General features: G+C 46.8%; 1 protein-coding gene across 1 annotated transcript in view; it reads left to right on the forward strand.

Moving 5' to 3' along the window:
* The window catches only part of LOC121158655, a 161,605-nt gene that overhangs the window by 89,723 nt on the left and 56,424 nt on the right, over window positions 1-15,458 (forward strand). Inside the window, 2 exon segments of the mRNA XM_040983523.1 lie at window positions 8,583-8,700; window positions 10,797-10,962. Coding sequence (XP_040839457.1) covers window positions 8,583-8,700; window positions 10,797-10,962 — 284 coding nt within the window.

Here is a 15,458-nt window from a genome sequence, read left to right on the forward strand (position 1 = left end):
GCCACCCCAGCCCCTGTCCTAGTTCCCGTGCCCTCCCGTGGAAGGTGATGACCCAAGAGGGAGGAGCGCACTATTTCCCTCCCAGGTCACTCCCATTCCAGTTGTGCCCTCTCCAGTTGGCCCTGTGGCTCAACTCGACATGACTAGCCCCCTGTACCAGCTTCTGCCAGCAGATGCTACGACCAAGCCCCAACAGCCCTCACCCACTATGATTATAGATTGCACCAGTGGGAATAGTCAACCCAGCCAGGTTTTCACCCAATCTGGTCCACATGAGGTGTGCAGGTGCTGTGACCCTGCCTGGTCTGGTCTACCCCCTACCCAGCTCACACTCCTCAGTGGAAGTAGCTGTTCAGCTAGGGAACCACCCCTTATTCCCCGGTCAGCTCTGCCTCCTCCCTTCCTGGTTCTCACGTGTGCTGGCTGGGCACTGCGGTCGCATCTAGCTCAGGCTACCTCACCTTGGCATTCCAAATTGTGTATTGCTTTTGTCACGACCGGACCTGGTTTGACCCATACTCTGTTCTGGCGCTTGGATTTACCAGTGGACGACATGAACAGATTCAGCCTGGTCTGCCCCCGACCCATGCCAAATGCATGCCAGTGGGACACTTTCCATGGCCTCTTGGCTGTTGCCTTCCATGTTTCTTGCACTGACCTGCAGGATCTGTGTCCTGCCAGAGGAGGCTCCTCCATCAGAACCCCTCCAGGTGTCAGGTTTCGTGCATACCAGTGGGTCCATGTGCCAGTTCGCCTCCTGTCCTAGCAGGAACAGTGGCCTTTCCTAACTGGCCTTCATCCCATTCTGGTTCTTGCTGTAGGATGTTTCAGCCCAGCCACTGCTTGTCCACACCTCCATATAGCTCGTATATGGCTCAGTTGGGGTTGAGACCTAGCCTAGTCTGTCCCACATCTACCCTGGTCCTCCAAAGCACCAGAAGGTGTTGTGGTCTGGCCCAGCCCGGTACGTCTTATTCCAGTCCACACTTGTGCCAAGGGAGATGACAATTGTATCCAGACCCTGCCGCAGCCCCATCCACCCTTGCCTTAGATACCGTGGCTCAACTCTGTGGTTAATGTGGACCAGTTGGAGCCAAAACCTTGCTGGGCATGTCCTGAGCTCCACCCTGTGTTCCAATCATGCTTCTGGGCTAAGGTTTGCTTAGTCCAAACCTTCAGGTCTCAGCCCCACACTTGCATTAAGGATTCATGTCTCCGTTCCTGGAAATAACTAGAAATTCGTGACTCGCCTACACTAGCGCTGGTTTTATTTATGGGTGTCCGTAAGCAGCTATTTCATATCATAAAAACTCCAGAGCTCACCACTGGGCGGCCAGCACCACTTGGTGCACTGGCCACCCAAGACCGAGGTCTCTGCCCCCGCCTTGTGGCGGGGGCTGTGGCCAAAACCCCAGCAGAGTTCCATCTGGCAGGGGCGCCCCCAACAAGAGCCACCTTGAGAGGGGTTAAGCCTGCCCCTTGCCCTGAGACCGGAACCCACCCTACCTGCCCTGCCGCCAGCTTTTGGCTGGCGGGGGTCAGGGCTGGACTGCTCTACTTCTAATTCAACTCCCTGCCAATGTACCTGGGAAAGCAGCAGAAGATGACCAGTTGCTTGAGTTCTCTGAGAACGTGTGTGAAACCTAAAAGTAGTTCCTGGCTCCTGGCTTCAGCTGGCCCAGTTCCAGCTCTTGCAGTCATTTGAGAGGTGAACCAGTACACAGAAGATCACATTCCTTCCCTCCATCTCTCCTCTGTCTGTTGCTCTTTCATTTATCCAACTAAATAGAAGGTAGTCAATTAAGTGAATTAATTCTTTAAATAAATAAAAGGGATTATAGAGAAAATAACTTTTGTTTTGTGTGGAAATACTGCTTAAGGTTCTTTCTGACTCCCATGTCTGTGGTCCTACACACTGAGTTGCCCACTAATCAGCACTAAATGCCAGCTAAGAAAAGATGTAGTGGAAAGAACCCTGGCCTAGTTCTCAGAATGATTGGACTTCACCCAGCTGAATCTACTGTTGGCCTGAGACTATGTGCAAGCCACTTGTCTTCCATCGTTGGACCTCATTCTCTTCATCTCATGAATGAGTTAATTGAACCAGCTTTCTGAAGTTAGCATACTGTGATGCCTAGCATTGTAGCATATAGGACTGGATTCCAAGAACTATGGCTATAAGGAAAGATTTTTCAGAGCAGGGCCATTTTAAGACTGCTCAATGAATGATGAGTGGGAATCCTGTAAGGTGGAAGTTAACTAGGGATGAAGGGGAGGAGCTGATGAGTGAGGGTTGTGGGGGAAAGTGGTCCTCATCTCATTCCTGAAGTGACAGTGGGGGGTATACTGAGGCTGAAAGCGAAGTTTCTTTTCCCAGTATCACTCTGAACAAGTTAGGGAGAAAAGTGTCCTTCCTGTGATGTTTACCATCCTTGGACTAGAAGAGCCCTGTGAATCTGATCATTCTGGGGTGCTCCTTAAGGCTTAAAGGTATGTAAGGTATTGTCTTTCATTCAGGGGAGATCCTCCCACAACACAACTTTGCCCCTACACACCAGAACTTATAAAAGAGGAGCCCAGGGACTCTCTCCTCCCAAGAAGAAAGCTTCACGGGTTCTTCCCTATATAGCTCCAGAGAAGACTGACATCATCCAGAGACTAGGATGACATCTGACTTTATTGCCAGGAGCAGCACTAGCTGATGGAGGAGTGAAGTGAGGACAGAGAGAGAGGAAATCAACTTTACTTGAGCTCCTATTATGTGATAAGCAGAGTTGTCATCATTCCATAGAGCTAGTGCATATTAGAGATGGGCATCCCTTTTTCAAGGCAGGTACCATGCACGGCAACTACAGTGCAGGCTGGTACTGGCCACTGCTCATTGCCTCAGAGCACAACCTGATCAGCAGTGCTTGGCAGCATTGGTGCCAAGTGCTGTGCTATGTAGTGGAGAAAGAGGCAAAACCTATAATCCTTTCCAAGCAAGGGAAAATATGCAAGGGTTACAATTATGGCAAAATGAGAAATAAGTGGAAACGCTAAAAATTGCTCAGAATTAGCTGAAAGTCTAAAGGAATGTGGTTATGAGCAAGAAAGGCTTCCAGAATGGATTTGGAGTGACAATTCCTGCTCCTGGTAGATAAGGAACACCCACCTGTTTGAAGGCATGGAAATGTAACACAACAGGTGGACTTGTGTCCAGCCTGTGAGGACAATGGGAAGAAAATTGTTGGGAGGATTGGGGTAATACCCAGGTCACGGAGAGAAGGGGAGCAAGATGGTTATCAGTGACACCATGTGGGAGACTATTATGATTATACAGATCACAGATGCATAGGGGGCAAGCCCATTTAGGCACCAAATTTAATGTGGAGATCCCAACCAATATGTGGCTTCAGAAGACTAAAAGGCAGCAACACTATTATTGTTTAGTGAGTGTGGAGGTTTGGTTTGGGAAGATGAGAAAACATTCTGGAGATACATGGTGATGGCTGCAGTTGCAAATGCCCTCAACTATGCATTTAATGCTTAACATGCTGAGTCTGCATTACGTATATTTCATCTCAGTTTGTTTTTCAGTGGGAAAAAAGATGGTAGTGCCATTAGAAAGAAGTGCGGAGGGAGATGACCATGCTGTGAGTTTGTGCCTCCATTCTCCCAGCGACTTTTAGGGACTTCTTATTCCAAGTGTTTTCTGCATTTTCTTTGCATCAGGCTTCCAGCACCACATACCTTGCAAGCCGAGATCCTGGAACCCAGGTGCCATCTTTGCTTTGTGTTTCTGGTGTAGCCCTCTGACCCTGACTGAAAGTGAGAAGAGGAAGGAAGGATCCAATAGGATCTGGATGAAATTCGAGGCAGGAGTCTTTTTAAATTATTATTGTTATTAACATTGTATTATGTGATACAGTTTTATAGGCACTGGGATTCCCCCCACCCCCCCAACACCCCTCCCCTCCAAATGGATTCCTCCACCTTGCTGCATAGCCACAGTTAAGTTCAGTTGAGATCCTTCATTGCAAGCATATACCTACATAAAGTCCACATCCTTATTGTCCAATAAGTTCATGGCCTCTTGGAACCTTCTTTGGTCTGAAGGTATAGCTAACAGAGTAAGTTCTGGTCAGTTAAAAGCCCCAACAAAGCATCACATCAATATACCAAACGTTTATTGAATTAATTGACATAGTATTGATTAACAATATTTAAAAATAATGCAATTTCAATTCTTTCAAATCATCTGGGTTTGAGACAGTTATCATATGACAGTCAAAAAATAACAAACAACCAAACAAAATTACAGTTAAATCAAGGCAAAACATGTGTATCTAACCTTTTGGGAATCGCTCTATTCCCTTAGCATTATAGTTTCCATTGGGCCCATTTAGCCACAAAGAACTGCATTTTGTTTTTTTAATAGCTGAGTAGTATTCCATGGAGTAGATAACCATAGCATTCTTATCCAATCTTCTGCTGATGGGCCATTTCGTTGCTTCCATGTTTTTGCAATTACTGATTGTGCAGCTATGAACATAGGGATGCATGTTGGTTTGTCGTGAAACAGGTGTTTTGGATATATTCCTAGGAGTGCAATTGCTGGGTCATATGGTATGCAGATTTTGAGTTGTTTGAATGTCAGCCAGGAGTCTTGAATCATGTGCTAACAGACCATGTTATCATCTGTGCACAGGAATGTGGTGTGGGCCTTAAAGAAGGCTTGGGATTGTTGAACCAGGACATGGACCTCAGAACTGATGAGTAGCAAGAGAAGGGATGATCCCAGGATAACATAGCTTGGGCTGGAAACCATGTGTGTGCTGTTGCATCAATATAATCAGGGTGATTTCTTCCAGCTGTGCCCAGCAGCGTGCAGCTCAAGACAGGAAGCTGAGTAGTTGGGGGCATGCAGAGTCGGAGCTGGCTGTAGGTCATGAGTACAAAGAAGGAGAGCATGGGATGGCAGCAGGGTCGAGGGGGAGGTTGGGTTGCTGGAGAGAAGGTGGTTCTTGTGCTTGGTAAGAGTTCTGGCCTGGGTAGGGTGGGGCAGGAGGCCAGAAAGACACCACCAAGTGGAAGGGGACAGCAGAAGGCAGGGTGAAGGCAAGGAATGTATTTGGTGGGACAAAGGAGGTTTCTTGGGAGTGAGTAAGAAAACAGAGGGAATAGAAGTTGGCAGGGGGAAAGTGAAGACTGCAGGTGACATGGTTGCAGGGGTGTGACTCAGGAGTGGGCTGTTCAAGGAGAATTGAAGTAAAGGTAGGGCTGGAGGAGTGGTGAGCAGCTCATGGAACTGGTTGGCCAAGTGCAGCTGATGGACCATCCACCGAGAAAGGGTTGAGAACCAGGCTACACTCCCTGCCCATTCTCTATACAGAGCAGAGAAAACTCTGCTGTGGACTGCTTACTTGATGTTGGAGTATAAAAAGCAGTAAATTATAGCTGAGCATCTGCTAGAAGGTTCTGGACCTCCAGGGACATGTATGTTTCTCAGAGGCCCATGACTGGATTCAGCCAGGCTACGGGGGCACCCTTGGCCAGCTGATGGATAGCAGACTCAGGCTTTCAGAGGCATACCTTGAAACTTCCAAAAGAATTATTCATTTGAGAAGCAGAAGATAAGAAGGAAATAGAGCACTTCCATCTACTGGTTCACTCCCCCCAAAGTGTTCCTCATGGCTGGGGCTGGGCTAGACCAAAGTCAGGAGATAGGAACTCAGTCCAGGTCCTGAGAGGTTGATGGGAACCCAATTTCTTGAGTCATCACTGTTCCCCCTAGGGACTATACTGGCAGGGGTCAACTGTTAGAATTTGGTACTAAAAGCAGACACTCTGAGATGAGATGTTGAATGTCATAATAGGCATCACCTGCAGCAGCTAATGCACTGTACCAAAAGGCAGCCCCAAGTCTCCAATTCCTAACCAATTGCTCAGATAGTACCACCTGCATCCCTAGGCTCCTACCCACCCTTACCACTTTGATGCAGGCAGATGCCAGACATCTTGGTAACAACAGTGACAAACTTTGGAAGACAACTCACAATTTATGAAGTATTTCCACAGCTTGCTTTGCTAAAAATTATGTTCTGTAAAAGTGTTCAAGTGTTACATGTTAGTCAAAAAATTTGTTTTAAAAAGTCCATTTGAATGTAGAATAATGATGATCAGAGGCAGGGAAGGAGAGGGGTAAGGCAGAGGGAGGTTGGATAATGGGCCCCCAAATGTGGCTTAAATAGCAGCTACAAGTTCTAGGATTCCACATTGGTATAATGAGGTGACCAGTTTGCAATAGTCCATTATAAAGCAGAAGAAGCAATGCAGGAGCATGTGCAGGCACCAGGCAGGTGGTCAGCGGCTCAGGCCTGCACACCATACTGCAGCAATACTGAGTTCAGAGACCTATACACTTATGGGCACAGAGGCTGTGGATTGCTCAGAGAAATGGGTATGGGAATGTATGGGATGCAGGGTTGCTGAGGGAGTATGTTACAAGTGAGGAATGGAATGACTGATGGGAAACTTTCACCGACCAGACCACTGCACTTAGAGGTAAATGAGGTGGCTGGGACCACGCGGTTTGGAGGAGGGAAACCAGAAGACTTTTCAGAGTTGGACCAATGCACCCACCCATGTGGGAGACCTGAGCTGGACTAGTCAGTATCAACCACCACCCACTGGTACACATGAAAGCTAGGGCTTGGAGGGGAAGGCTGCTGCAGGGCTAGAACATAGTACCCACCAGTGAATGTTAGGGCAGGAGTGGAGCACATTAGGCCACTCATGACATTAACTAGCATGTGAGAGAACATGGTATGGGGATAGACTCTGGCGGATTGTGGGCTCATCCTTGTGAAACTGCCATACCAGCTGGTTCACTTGAGGGCTGCGAGTGGTAAGGGGCCAAGCTAGGTGTAACCACGAAATCCACTGACACTCATGGGTACTGCAGTTGGGAAGAGGCCAGGTGGGTCCAGGCTGCAATACCTGCAGGCACACCCAAGAATGGGTGTGGGGCAGGCCAGGTCTCAACATCCACTAGCACACACAAAGGCTGAGACGTGGGTTGGATTGTGCCTGGTAGGAGCTTAGCACCCCCTATACCATGTGTGAAATCCAGGTCTGGGAGTGGGCCTGGTAGAATTTGGGGAATTCTCCTACTGGGCTATAATGCCTGCTGGTGAGCACAAGAGTCAAGGTTGGGTGTAGGCCAAACCAGGTAAAACAGGACCAAAATGTAGCACAGTGACAAGTGTAGGAGTATAGGCATGCCAGATCAAACTATCACACCTACCAGTTTGCATGAAAGCCAGGGGTAGGGGCAGGCTGGGCCAGGCTGGGCCAGGCTGGTTGCAATTTCTAATGGAAAGGGCCACGCCTGAGAAATAGGGCATGCCAGGCTAGGTCAAAGCAACTACCAGCACACACAAGAACTGTGGCTAGGAGTAGGTTTGGTAGGGGAGTTAAGGCTACTCCCTACCAAAGTGGGCTGAGGTTCCCACTGGTGAACATAAGAACCAAGAATTGGAGTAGAACACACATGGCTGCAACCTCCTTCGGCATGTGTGTGTGTGTGTGTGTGTGTGTGTGTGTGTGTGTGTGTGTGGCTTGGTCTGGGGGTTTGCCCATACTGGACCAGGCTCCAGCACCTGCTATTGCTTGTGAAAAGCCAGAGTGGGTGTAGGATGGACTACACTAGGTCACTGTACCCACTGACCCACATAAGAGTCATATCTAGGGTGTTGGCCAGGCAGGACTGGGCTATAATACCCACCTGTGAGAGCTGGGATGGGTATGGACTGGTCTGGTAAGATTGCACTACCCACCAGTGAATGTTGGGAATAGAGGTGGGCCAATCAATCTGAACCAAAATTCCCACTGGTGTGCGAGATCTGCAACTGAGAACTGACCTGTTAGGGGCACTTGGGGAACTCCCCTGTTGAGAGGCAACCCTGGTGGTGAGTGCAAGAACTTAGGCTGGGGGCAGTACAGGCTGGGCTGGGCTACAGTACCCATCAATATACATGTGGATCAAATATGCAGGTGACCCAGACTGGGCCAGTCTGTAATACCTGCTGGCAGGTGCAAGAGTCAGGATGTGGTGCAGGCCAGGCCAGTGAGGTGTACTTCACTTACACTTCAAGCATGCATGTGGCATTCAAACACTCAATCCAACTGCTGGTGCCTGGGCTAGTGAGAACTCTCACACCAGGAATGCATGGGTTGTGGGCTTACAGATCAACCTACCACAATGAAATGGCAGCAGCCAGGATAGGAGCCAGCCATCTCGTTCCTGCCCTTGCTCTTGTCTTTCTCACCACACCTTTCCGCCCTCCACACCCAGGCAGCCCAGTCTAAAATTAGCCTAACTGTCCAGATCCCTTGAGTTATTTATACCCAACTCTGGCCACCCACCCAGGAGCCAGCTTGGAAAGGAGGCTCTCTCTTGTCCTTGGCTTTGGCTGCTGAGTCCTGATGACAGTCAGGCCTGTATGCCCAGAGGATGACAGCGTACATGGTGCAGCCTGCCCTGCCTTTCACCTACAGAGAAATGCCAAGTGCTATGAGTGTTTTCTTTTAATTTGCAGAAGTTTTCAACCCCGATCCCGGGGTTTGCTGTCCCCTGATGGAAAATTATTCCTCAATTTGTGGTTCCTAGCACACCCTTCTGAAGTGCTGGTTATGTTTAGAACTCTGCCAGAAAAGGTTGGTATTTTCCCTGTGTGTGTGTGTGTGTGTGTGTGTGTGTGTGTGTGTGTGTGTGTGCCAGAACGGACACTGGCTGGTCTTTGGGTCTCACAATGATGCAGGCACCTGTGGTTCTAGCTGGTGGCGTTTGCATCTCATGCCCAGGAATGATGAGGACACAGACAAGGAAGCTGTGCAATGCTGACTCAAATGAAGGAAAAGTTCCCACAGAGCAAAAAAAAAAAAAAGGTGGGGTGAGGTTCCTGAGCAGGAAGGCTGCTGGCAGGAGGGGGTCTGAGAACTTTCATTCTTTGGAGCTTTGGGAAAGTTTTACACAGAGGCCTTTAAGCAGGTTGTGTAGTGTCCTTATATTCTCCCCAGCCTGCTGTGGGCTCGTCCTGCTCCCTCATCTCTTATTACTCCCATCTCATTAGTCTCCAGTCTCCAATCCTTATCCTTCATTTTTCCCACCTCATTAGTCACCCTACCTCGCCTTTGGTAGGCATGTCTTTTTCCACATAAGCTCTTTTTGGATCGTACTTTCTACCACAACTGAACTATTATTTCAGAGAAATTCTCTCTTTCCTCTTTCTTTCTTTGGTCTAATAACTAAAATCTTTTCCCAGCAGCTGAAACTTCTGCCTGCTCCATTATAATTTCTCTAAGGTCTCATTATTTCTTGAGTTCTGTTTTCCCCTGATTATTAAGAAACACCAATTCCAGCTTTTTACAGCCCTTATTAGTTCCCGATTTCCTCCCAAACCCTTCAGGAAAACTCCAGCCCAATGTCCTGAAGTCAATAAGAGGTTGGGATACCACTTTTGAGCTATCCAGTTAACTCTCCGGGGTTGTTCAGTGTACCTGTTTCACCGAGCGAGTAATATTGGTAACCACGCACAGAAGGAATGGTTGATGGGTTTTTGGGCTGTGGCTAAGACCTCACTTGAGATACCTGAATTCCATATCAGAGTGCCTCTTTTTCTACTCTTTCCTCCCCTTCCCATTCAGCTTTCTGCTAATGCACATTGTGGGAGGCAGCAGGAACCAGCTCAAGCTCTTGTGTTCTGCCACCACTTGAGACCTGGATGGAGCTCCCGGCTCCTGACTTCAGTCTATTCCAGCCCTGGTTGTTCCAGGCATTTGTGGAGTGAACCAAATAAAATAAAAAATAATCATCAAGGTTTTTTTTAAGGGATATAGAAACATGTAAAATCCTCACCTAAGCTCAACCATCCCTTGGTGTCCATGGGGCATTGGTTCTAGGATTCCTCCAGACACAAAAACCTGCAGAAATCAGATAAATCTGCATATAGCCCATGCACATCCTTCTGTGATGTATAAATCAACTCTAGAATATTTATCATGAATACTACAATGCGAGTGCTATGTAAACAGATACTACATTCTATATTTTAGAGGATAAAGACCAAAAAATTAATGTCTTCACTATGGATTCATTTTCCCCCCAAGACATTTTTGATCTACAATTGGTTGAATCTGTGGACGTGAATCCTGTAGACATGGAGAACACATTATGTCTGTTAAGTACATACAAGTGCAATGTTGAAAAATGACATTTTGAGGATCTTCTAATTTTTCTTTCTAAACAGAAAGCTGCTTAGCAACCTGAGTTTCTCACCCTTTCATGGAAGAATGTTCTGTTTTTGAAAAACAAAAACTCTCTTCTATAATTAGAGCATGACTACACTTTCCTTCCCTTGGGTTTTGATATTTGAGCACCAGTGTTTGGCACTGAGTCATGTGTTAGTTTCAGACACATTGATAAATATCTATGCTTTGTTTCTGAAAGTGCTCACTCAGGACGGTATTGTCTGAATAGGAGTCACTGCAATGCCACCTGCGATGCACTGATGGTCCTACAGGCACATTTCTATATATTCACGGGCTTTAACACCATCCACAGGAGTTCCTCGTCCAAGGGCTTAGAACCCTGGTTCATGACTCCATTTGCTATTTTCTTTCTCAGACACTATTTACCTCAGATAATATTTAATGTTCTTGTAAAAAGATCTTGTTTCTAATTGATGCTTGCATATTTTCGTCTGTGTTGGAAGCGCTCTCAGACTCATTTCCTTGTATTGATTTTACCCAAGGCAGCCTTCAGAGCCTTACGGCTAACTCTACAGCTGGTGGCTTCTCTGCATGACATTGTGGCCTACCTTTTCAGTTTCGCTAAACTGGGCAACTGTCCAACTTCTTTTGAGCTTCCTCTGAGTCCAAGCCCTTGGAGAGGTGACTGGGGAGGACTGGAGGGCATTGGTAAGTGATTAAGGAGAATGAAAATTACCTTTATTATTCAATTGCAATTCTGTGAAGCCCTTTCTATTTTGGAAAGCAAAACTACACTATGTCTTCTCTATTAGACAGTGATGAGAAGGGAAGAAACGTCCCATTATGCACTGTCTCTGAAATATGTTTATCTGACTCACATGTCTTGGCTAAACCACATAGTACACTAAGTCAGGAGTCAAATTTTCATCCTTGTTTTCCACTTGATTATTGGAAGGTGAGCCCTCCGTGCATCTGTGAAATAGGAGTAATAATCGCTATCTTAGAGAAATGTTCTGTAGGTTAAAATCTACGTAAATATTCAGGAAAAAGTGTAATACCCTGCTAAGGATAGATTTTATTTCCTGCCCATTTCCTTGCTGGCCTTTGTGAATTTACATGGCAAGGCTGGGGCCAGGAAGCTGATATTAAGAAGTCACAGCCAGGGTGGGCATTTGACACAGGCATTAGGACTCCACTTGGGCTCCCACATCCTATATTGGGTGATAAGGGCTCAAGTCCCAGCTCCATTGCTGATTCCAGCTTCTTGCTCATGCACACTCTGGGAGGTAGGAGGTGATGGCACAAGGTTCCTGCCATCAAGTAGGATATCCAGCTTGAGTTACAGGCTCTGGGCTTTGGATTGGCCCACTGGGAATTTAGGTGTATGAACCAGTTATGGGAGATCTCTCTCTTTGTCTCTTAAATCAGTTAACAACAACAACAAAAACAAAAGTGCAACCAACAACAACCTGATTTAGTCTGATAGTAAGGACGACCAAGGCTTTTGTTTTGTTTTGTTTATTTTTATTGCAAAGTTAGATAGACACAAAGGATGAGAGATAGAGAGGAAGATCTTCTGTCAGATGATTCACTCCCAAAGTGGCCTCAATGGCTGGAGCTGAGCCAATCTGAAGCTAGGAACCAGGAGCCTCTTCCAGGTATCCCACTCAGGTGCAGGGACCCAAAGCTTTGGGCTGTCCTCGACTACTTTCCAGGCCACAAGCAGGGAGCTGGAAGGGAAGCAGGGCTGCCAGAAATTAGAACTGGTGCCTATATGGGGTCCTGGCACGTGCAGGGAAAGGATTTTAGCCGCTAGTCTACTCTGCCAAACCCAAGGCTTTTGTTTTAACCATCCAGTATCATTCAAAATATTCTGACTGTACCAGATTATAAGATAAAATGTAGAATTTTAATATCTTATAGTATTAATAAGATACTGGTTTTTTTTTTATTTCTTATGTGTGTGATTGAATAATAGGCTTATCAGATGCTGAGAAACCGATCTTACTTGGATCATTAAAGTCACATCTAGATGATGTCACTCATCATTTCAATATTTATGAGTAGCAAAATAAGATAACCTAACAGTCATGTAGTTTAAAGAAAGGCTCAGTGGCTAAAACCTTGCCTTGAGTGTGCCAGGATCCCACATGGACACTTGTTTGTGACCCGGCTGTTCCACTTCCCATCTAGCTTCCTGCTTGTGACCTGGAAAAGCAGTAGAGAATAACCCAAAGTCTTATGACCCTGTACCCCAAGGGAGACCTGAAAAAAGAAAAACTCCTGGCTTCTGCTCGGCTGAGCTCTGGCCATTGCGGCCTCTTCGGGAGTGACCAAGTGGATGGAACATCTTTCTCTATCTCCTCTCTAAATCTGCCTTTGTAATAAAAATAAAAAATAACTCAAAACAAAATAAAAAAGAATGAGAAGAGCCTGAGAAATAAGTTCATAGTCAGACTTAAACCTGAGAGTATTAAAAACAAATGTGGTGTAATTGAATCTCTTCACCTTTGGCTGCTGCATATAAGAAACAGGTTTGTGGAAAACCCTGAGACTGGTGGCAGTAGATTCCCATAGCAGTCAATGGTAGCATCTGTGATTATTCTGTTAAGGAGCATACAGTGGTCAGTGGGGAAAAAAGTTGATGCCCAAATGAGGACAGGTAACACTGAAGGAGCAGGTTGCAGCCACCTTGGCAGAAAGCAGAGAATTCTGGTTGAGCTATGAGCCACAAACTCTCCAAATATCAGTAAGTATTCTAGAGAAGCATAAAGTTGCAAGAGGTCCCAGGCACTTGTCGTCCTTTTCTTTGTTTAATGTGAGGGATGGTTAGCACTGGGTCATTGCTCACACAACGAGCTAGGATGCTCCCAAAGGCTGAGTTCCCCACAGGCACAAGAGAGAGAAGCACAGCCCATTGGGATGACAAGGCAGGTGCTGCCTAAAGGTGAGAGAAGTCCCAAGAGTCACAGCTCCAACTCTGTGTGGGAACCAAGTCCCTGCAGAGAAGGCATGTCATAGCTGGGAGCAGACAGTGGGTGCCTGCAGGGTGGAGGGGGCAGAATTGCAAGGGCTGGGTCTGGCAGCAGCTGCTCAGACTGAAGCACCGACCAGCTTGGATTAGAGGAGGCTATATGAGGGACAGTCCTGGCAGGCAGGATTGCAAAGGGTCCATCCAGAGGCTGGAACCCACCGGATGATGCTGAGGAGCCAGAGCTGTGGGCCCTGCCTGAGTACCTAGAATTCTGGGTGAAGGAATTGGTTCTTGCTATTTATGAAAACCACAGAGTTGTGTGAGGCCCACAACCAGGGCAAGTGCCTTGTCATGCTGCAGAAATCCCAGGTGCACCAGCAGAATGTGCTCATGTTGCATGTTCTGTTTTGCTATGCATAGAAAGAGTGAATAAAAGAAGATCCAGTCTAAGACCATCACTTTTTTCCAAAAGGTTCTCATTCAGGGCCTTGCTCCCAGCAGAGGAGAACTAGGTGAGTCAGGAATCCTGAGTCTGTCCCTTTAAGAATCTCAGAGCTCTTTGGAGATGGAGAAAATGACTATGATGGCCATTTGAGGCATTTTACAAAGGGAAACTCTCAGGGTTTCAGCTTTTGGTCTTCCCACTCCACTAAGGCAAGCAGCTCAGCGACACTGTGGCCAGGCTCTGGGGGGTTCACCCAAATCTCTTCTACCCCCAAACCCAGTGACTCCCCTTCAAGTGCGTGCGAGCAGAGGGTGTCATTGGAATGTGGAAGCTGGAGGTTAACCTAAGCCCACATCCTAGGCACTAAGCATTTGAGGAACTCAACAAACCCCCAGGCTCTGAGTATCCACCTGACACGGGCTCTGTGTCTCCTATCTCTCTCTGACTTCCCAGAATCATGGAAAAAAGATCCCTTTCCTTACATTTTCCAGTTTGGGTCATCCTCCATAGCCCCCACTACCACCACCTCACCACAGCTGCCCCAGGAGGTGAAGGGGCTCCTGATCCTACTTCAATTTGTCCCCTCCGCTCCATGGCACCATGACCCTACCATGAAAGGGCAGCCCAAGACAGAGTCATCCGACTTCTGCATCTGTGTGCTAATGGTAAATTGAAATCAGCACCTAACACTTTTGCCGAGAAGTGATTGTATGCAAAAGTATGCAAGCAACACTGTAGAACCAGAAAAAAAAATTATTAGAATCAGTTATAATCCCAGCACTCTTATGTGGAAACATTTGCGTTCATCTTTGCTCCCCTCGGGCCCTTGCCCAAACATGTTTCTCACTCTGATTTCACAGAGTTCGAGGGGAATACTGTGTGATTTGACATTCTCCCTGTTTCAGTGTGTTTGGAGAGGATCAAAGACCATTTTCAGGGCTGGCATTGTGATACAATGGGTTAAGCCACTGCCTGCACACTGGCACGCTGTGTCAGAGCACCCATTTAAGTCCCAGTTGCTCTGCCCCCCTGCTAACACCTGGGAAAGCAGTGGAGGATGAGCCAAGTGCTTGGGCCTCTGCCTCCTCATAGGAGACCCTGGCCTTGACTTGGCACAGTCTCAGCCATTTGAGGAGTAAAGTAGTGGATGGAAGATCGCTCTCTGTCTCTCCCCCTCTCTGTAACTCTGCTCTCAAATTAAAATAAATAAACCTAACTGTATTTGTGTGTATATATATATATATACATGATATATATATAATATATATATAAAATAAAAAACATTTCCCCATGGTTGTTTCTTCACTTGATGAAACACTTTGCTTGTTGACCAAACACTAGGCCTTGGTTGAATGAGGCTCACTGACCACCACTGCCTTAAATGTCTTGTCCAGTTTGCTCTAACACCACTCCTCTGCAGAGAGTATCTGTGTGTGTGTGTGTGTGTGTGTGTGTAAGAATATATTTGTAGCACAGTAAAATAACCATATTTTAGAGGAGTTATAAAAAATGTTTGATGTTGGGAAGTGTTTTGGGGTGCTAGAGCCAAAAACTTCTGTGGTAAAACCATTAATGTCCTATAATCTCAAAAGGAGACAAAATTTAGACATCTTTTTCTGAAGTGAAAAAAATAGCCTGCAAGTACTGCAACCCTTCTCAGCGTGGTTCCATCCTGATCAAGGTCTCAGGGACCCACTATCCTGGGCTCTCCTAGCTGGGGCATGCTAGAGGGAGGTCCAGTGACTGGGCACTGGAGAGGCTGTAGAATCAGAGAAACTCCTGGAA

The sequence above is a fragment of the Ochotona curzoniae genome, unplaced genomic scaffold, assembly GCF_017591425.1.
Source record: "Ochotona curzoniae isolate NIBS_2020 unplaced genomic scaffold, NIBS_Ocur_1.0 contig_3819, whole genome shotgun sequence".
Lineage (NCBI taxonomy): Eukaryota > Metazoa > Chordata > Mammalia > Lagomorpha > Ochotonidae > Ochotona > Ochotona curzoniae.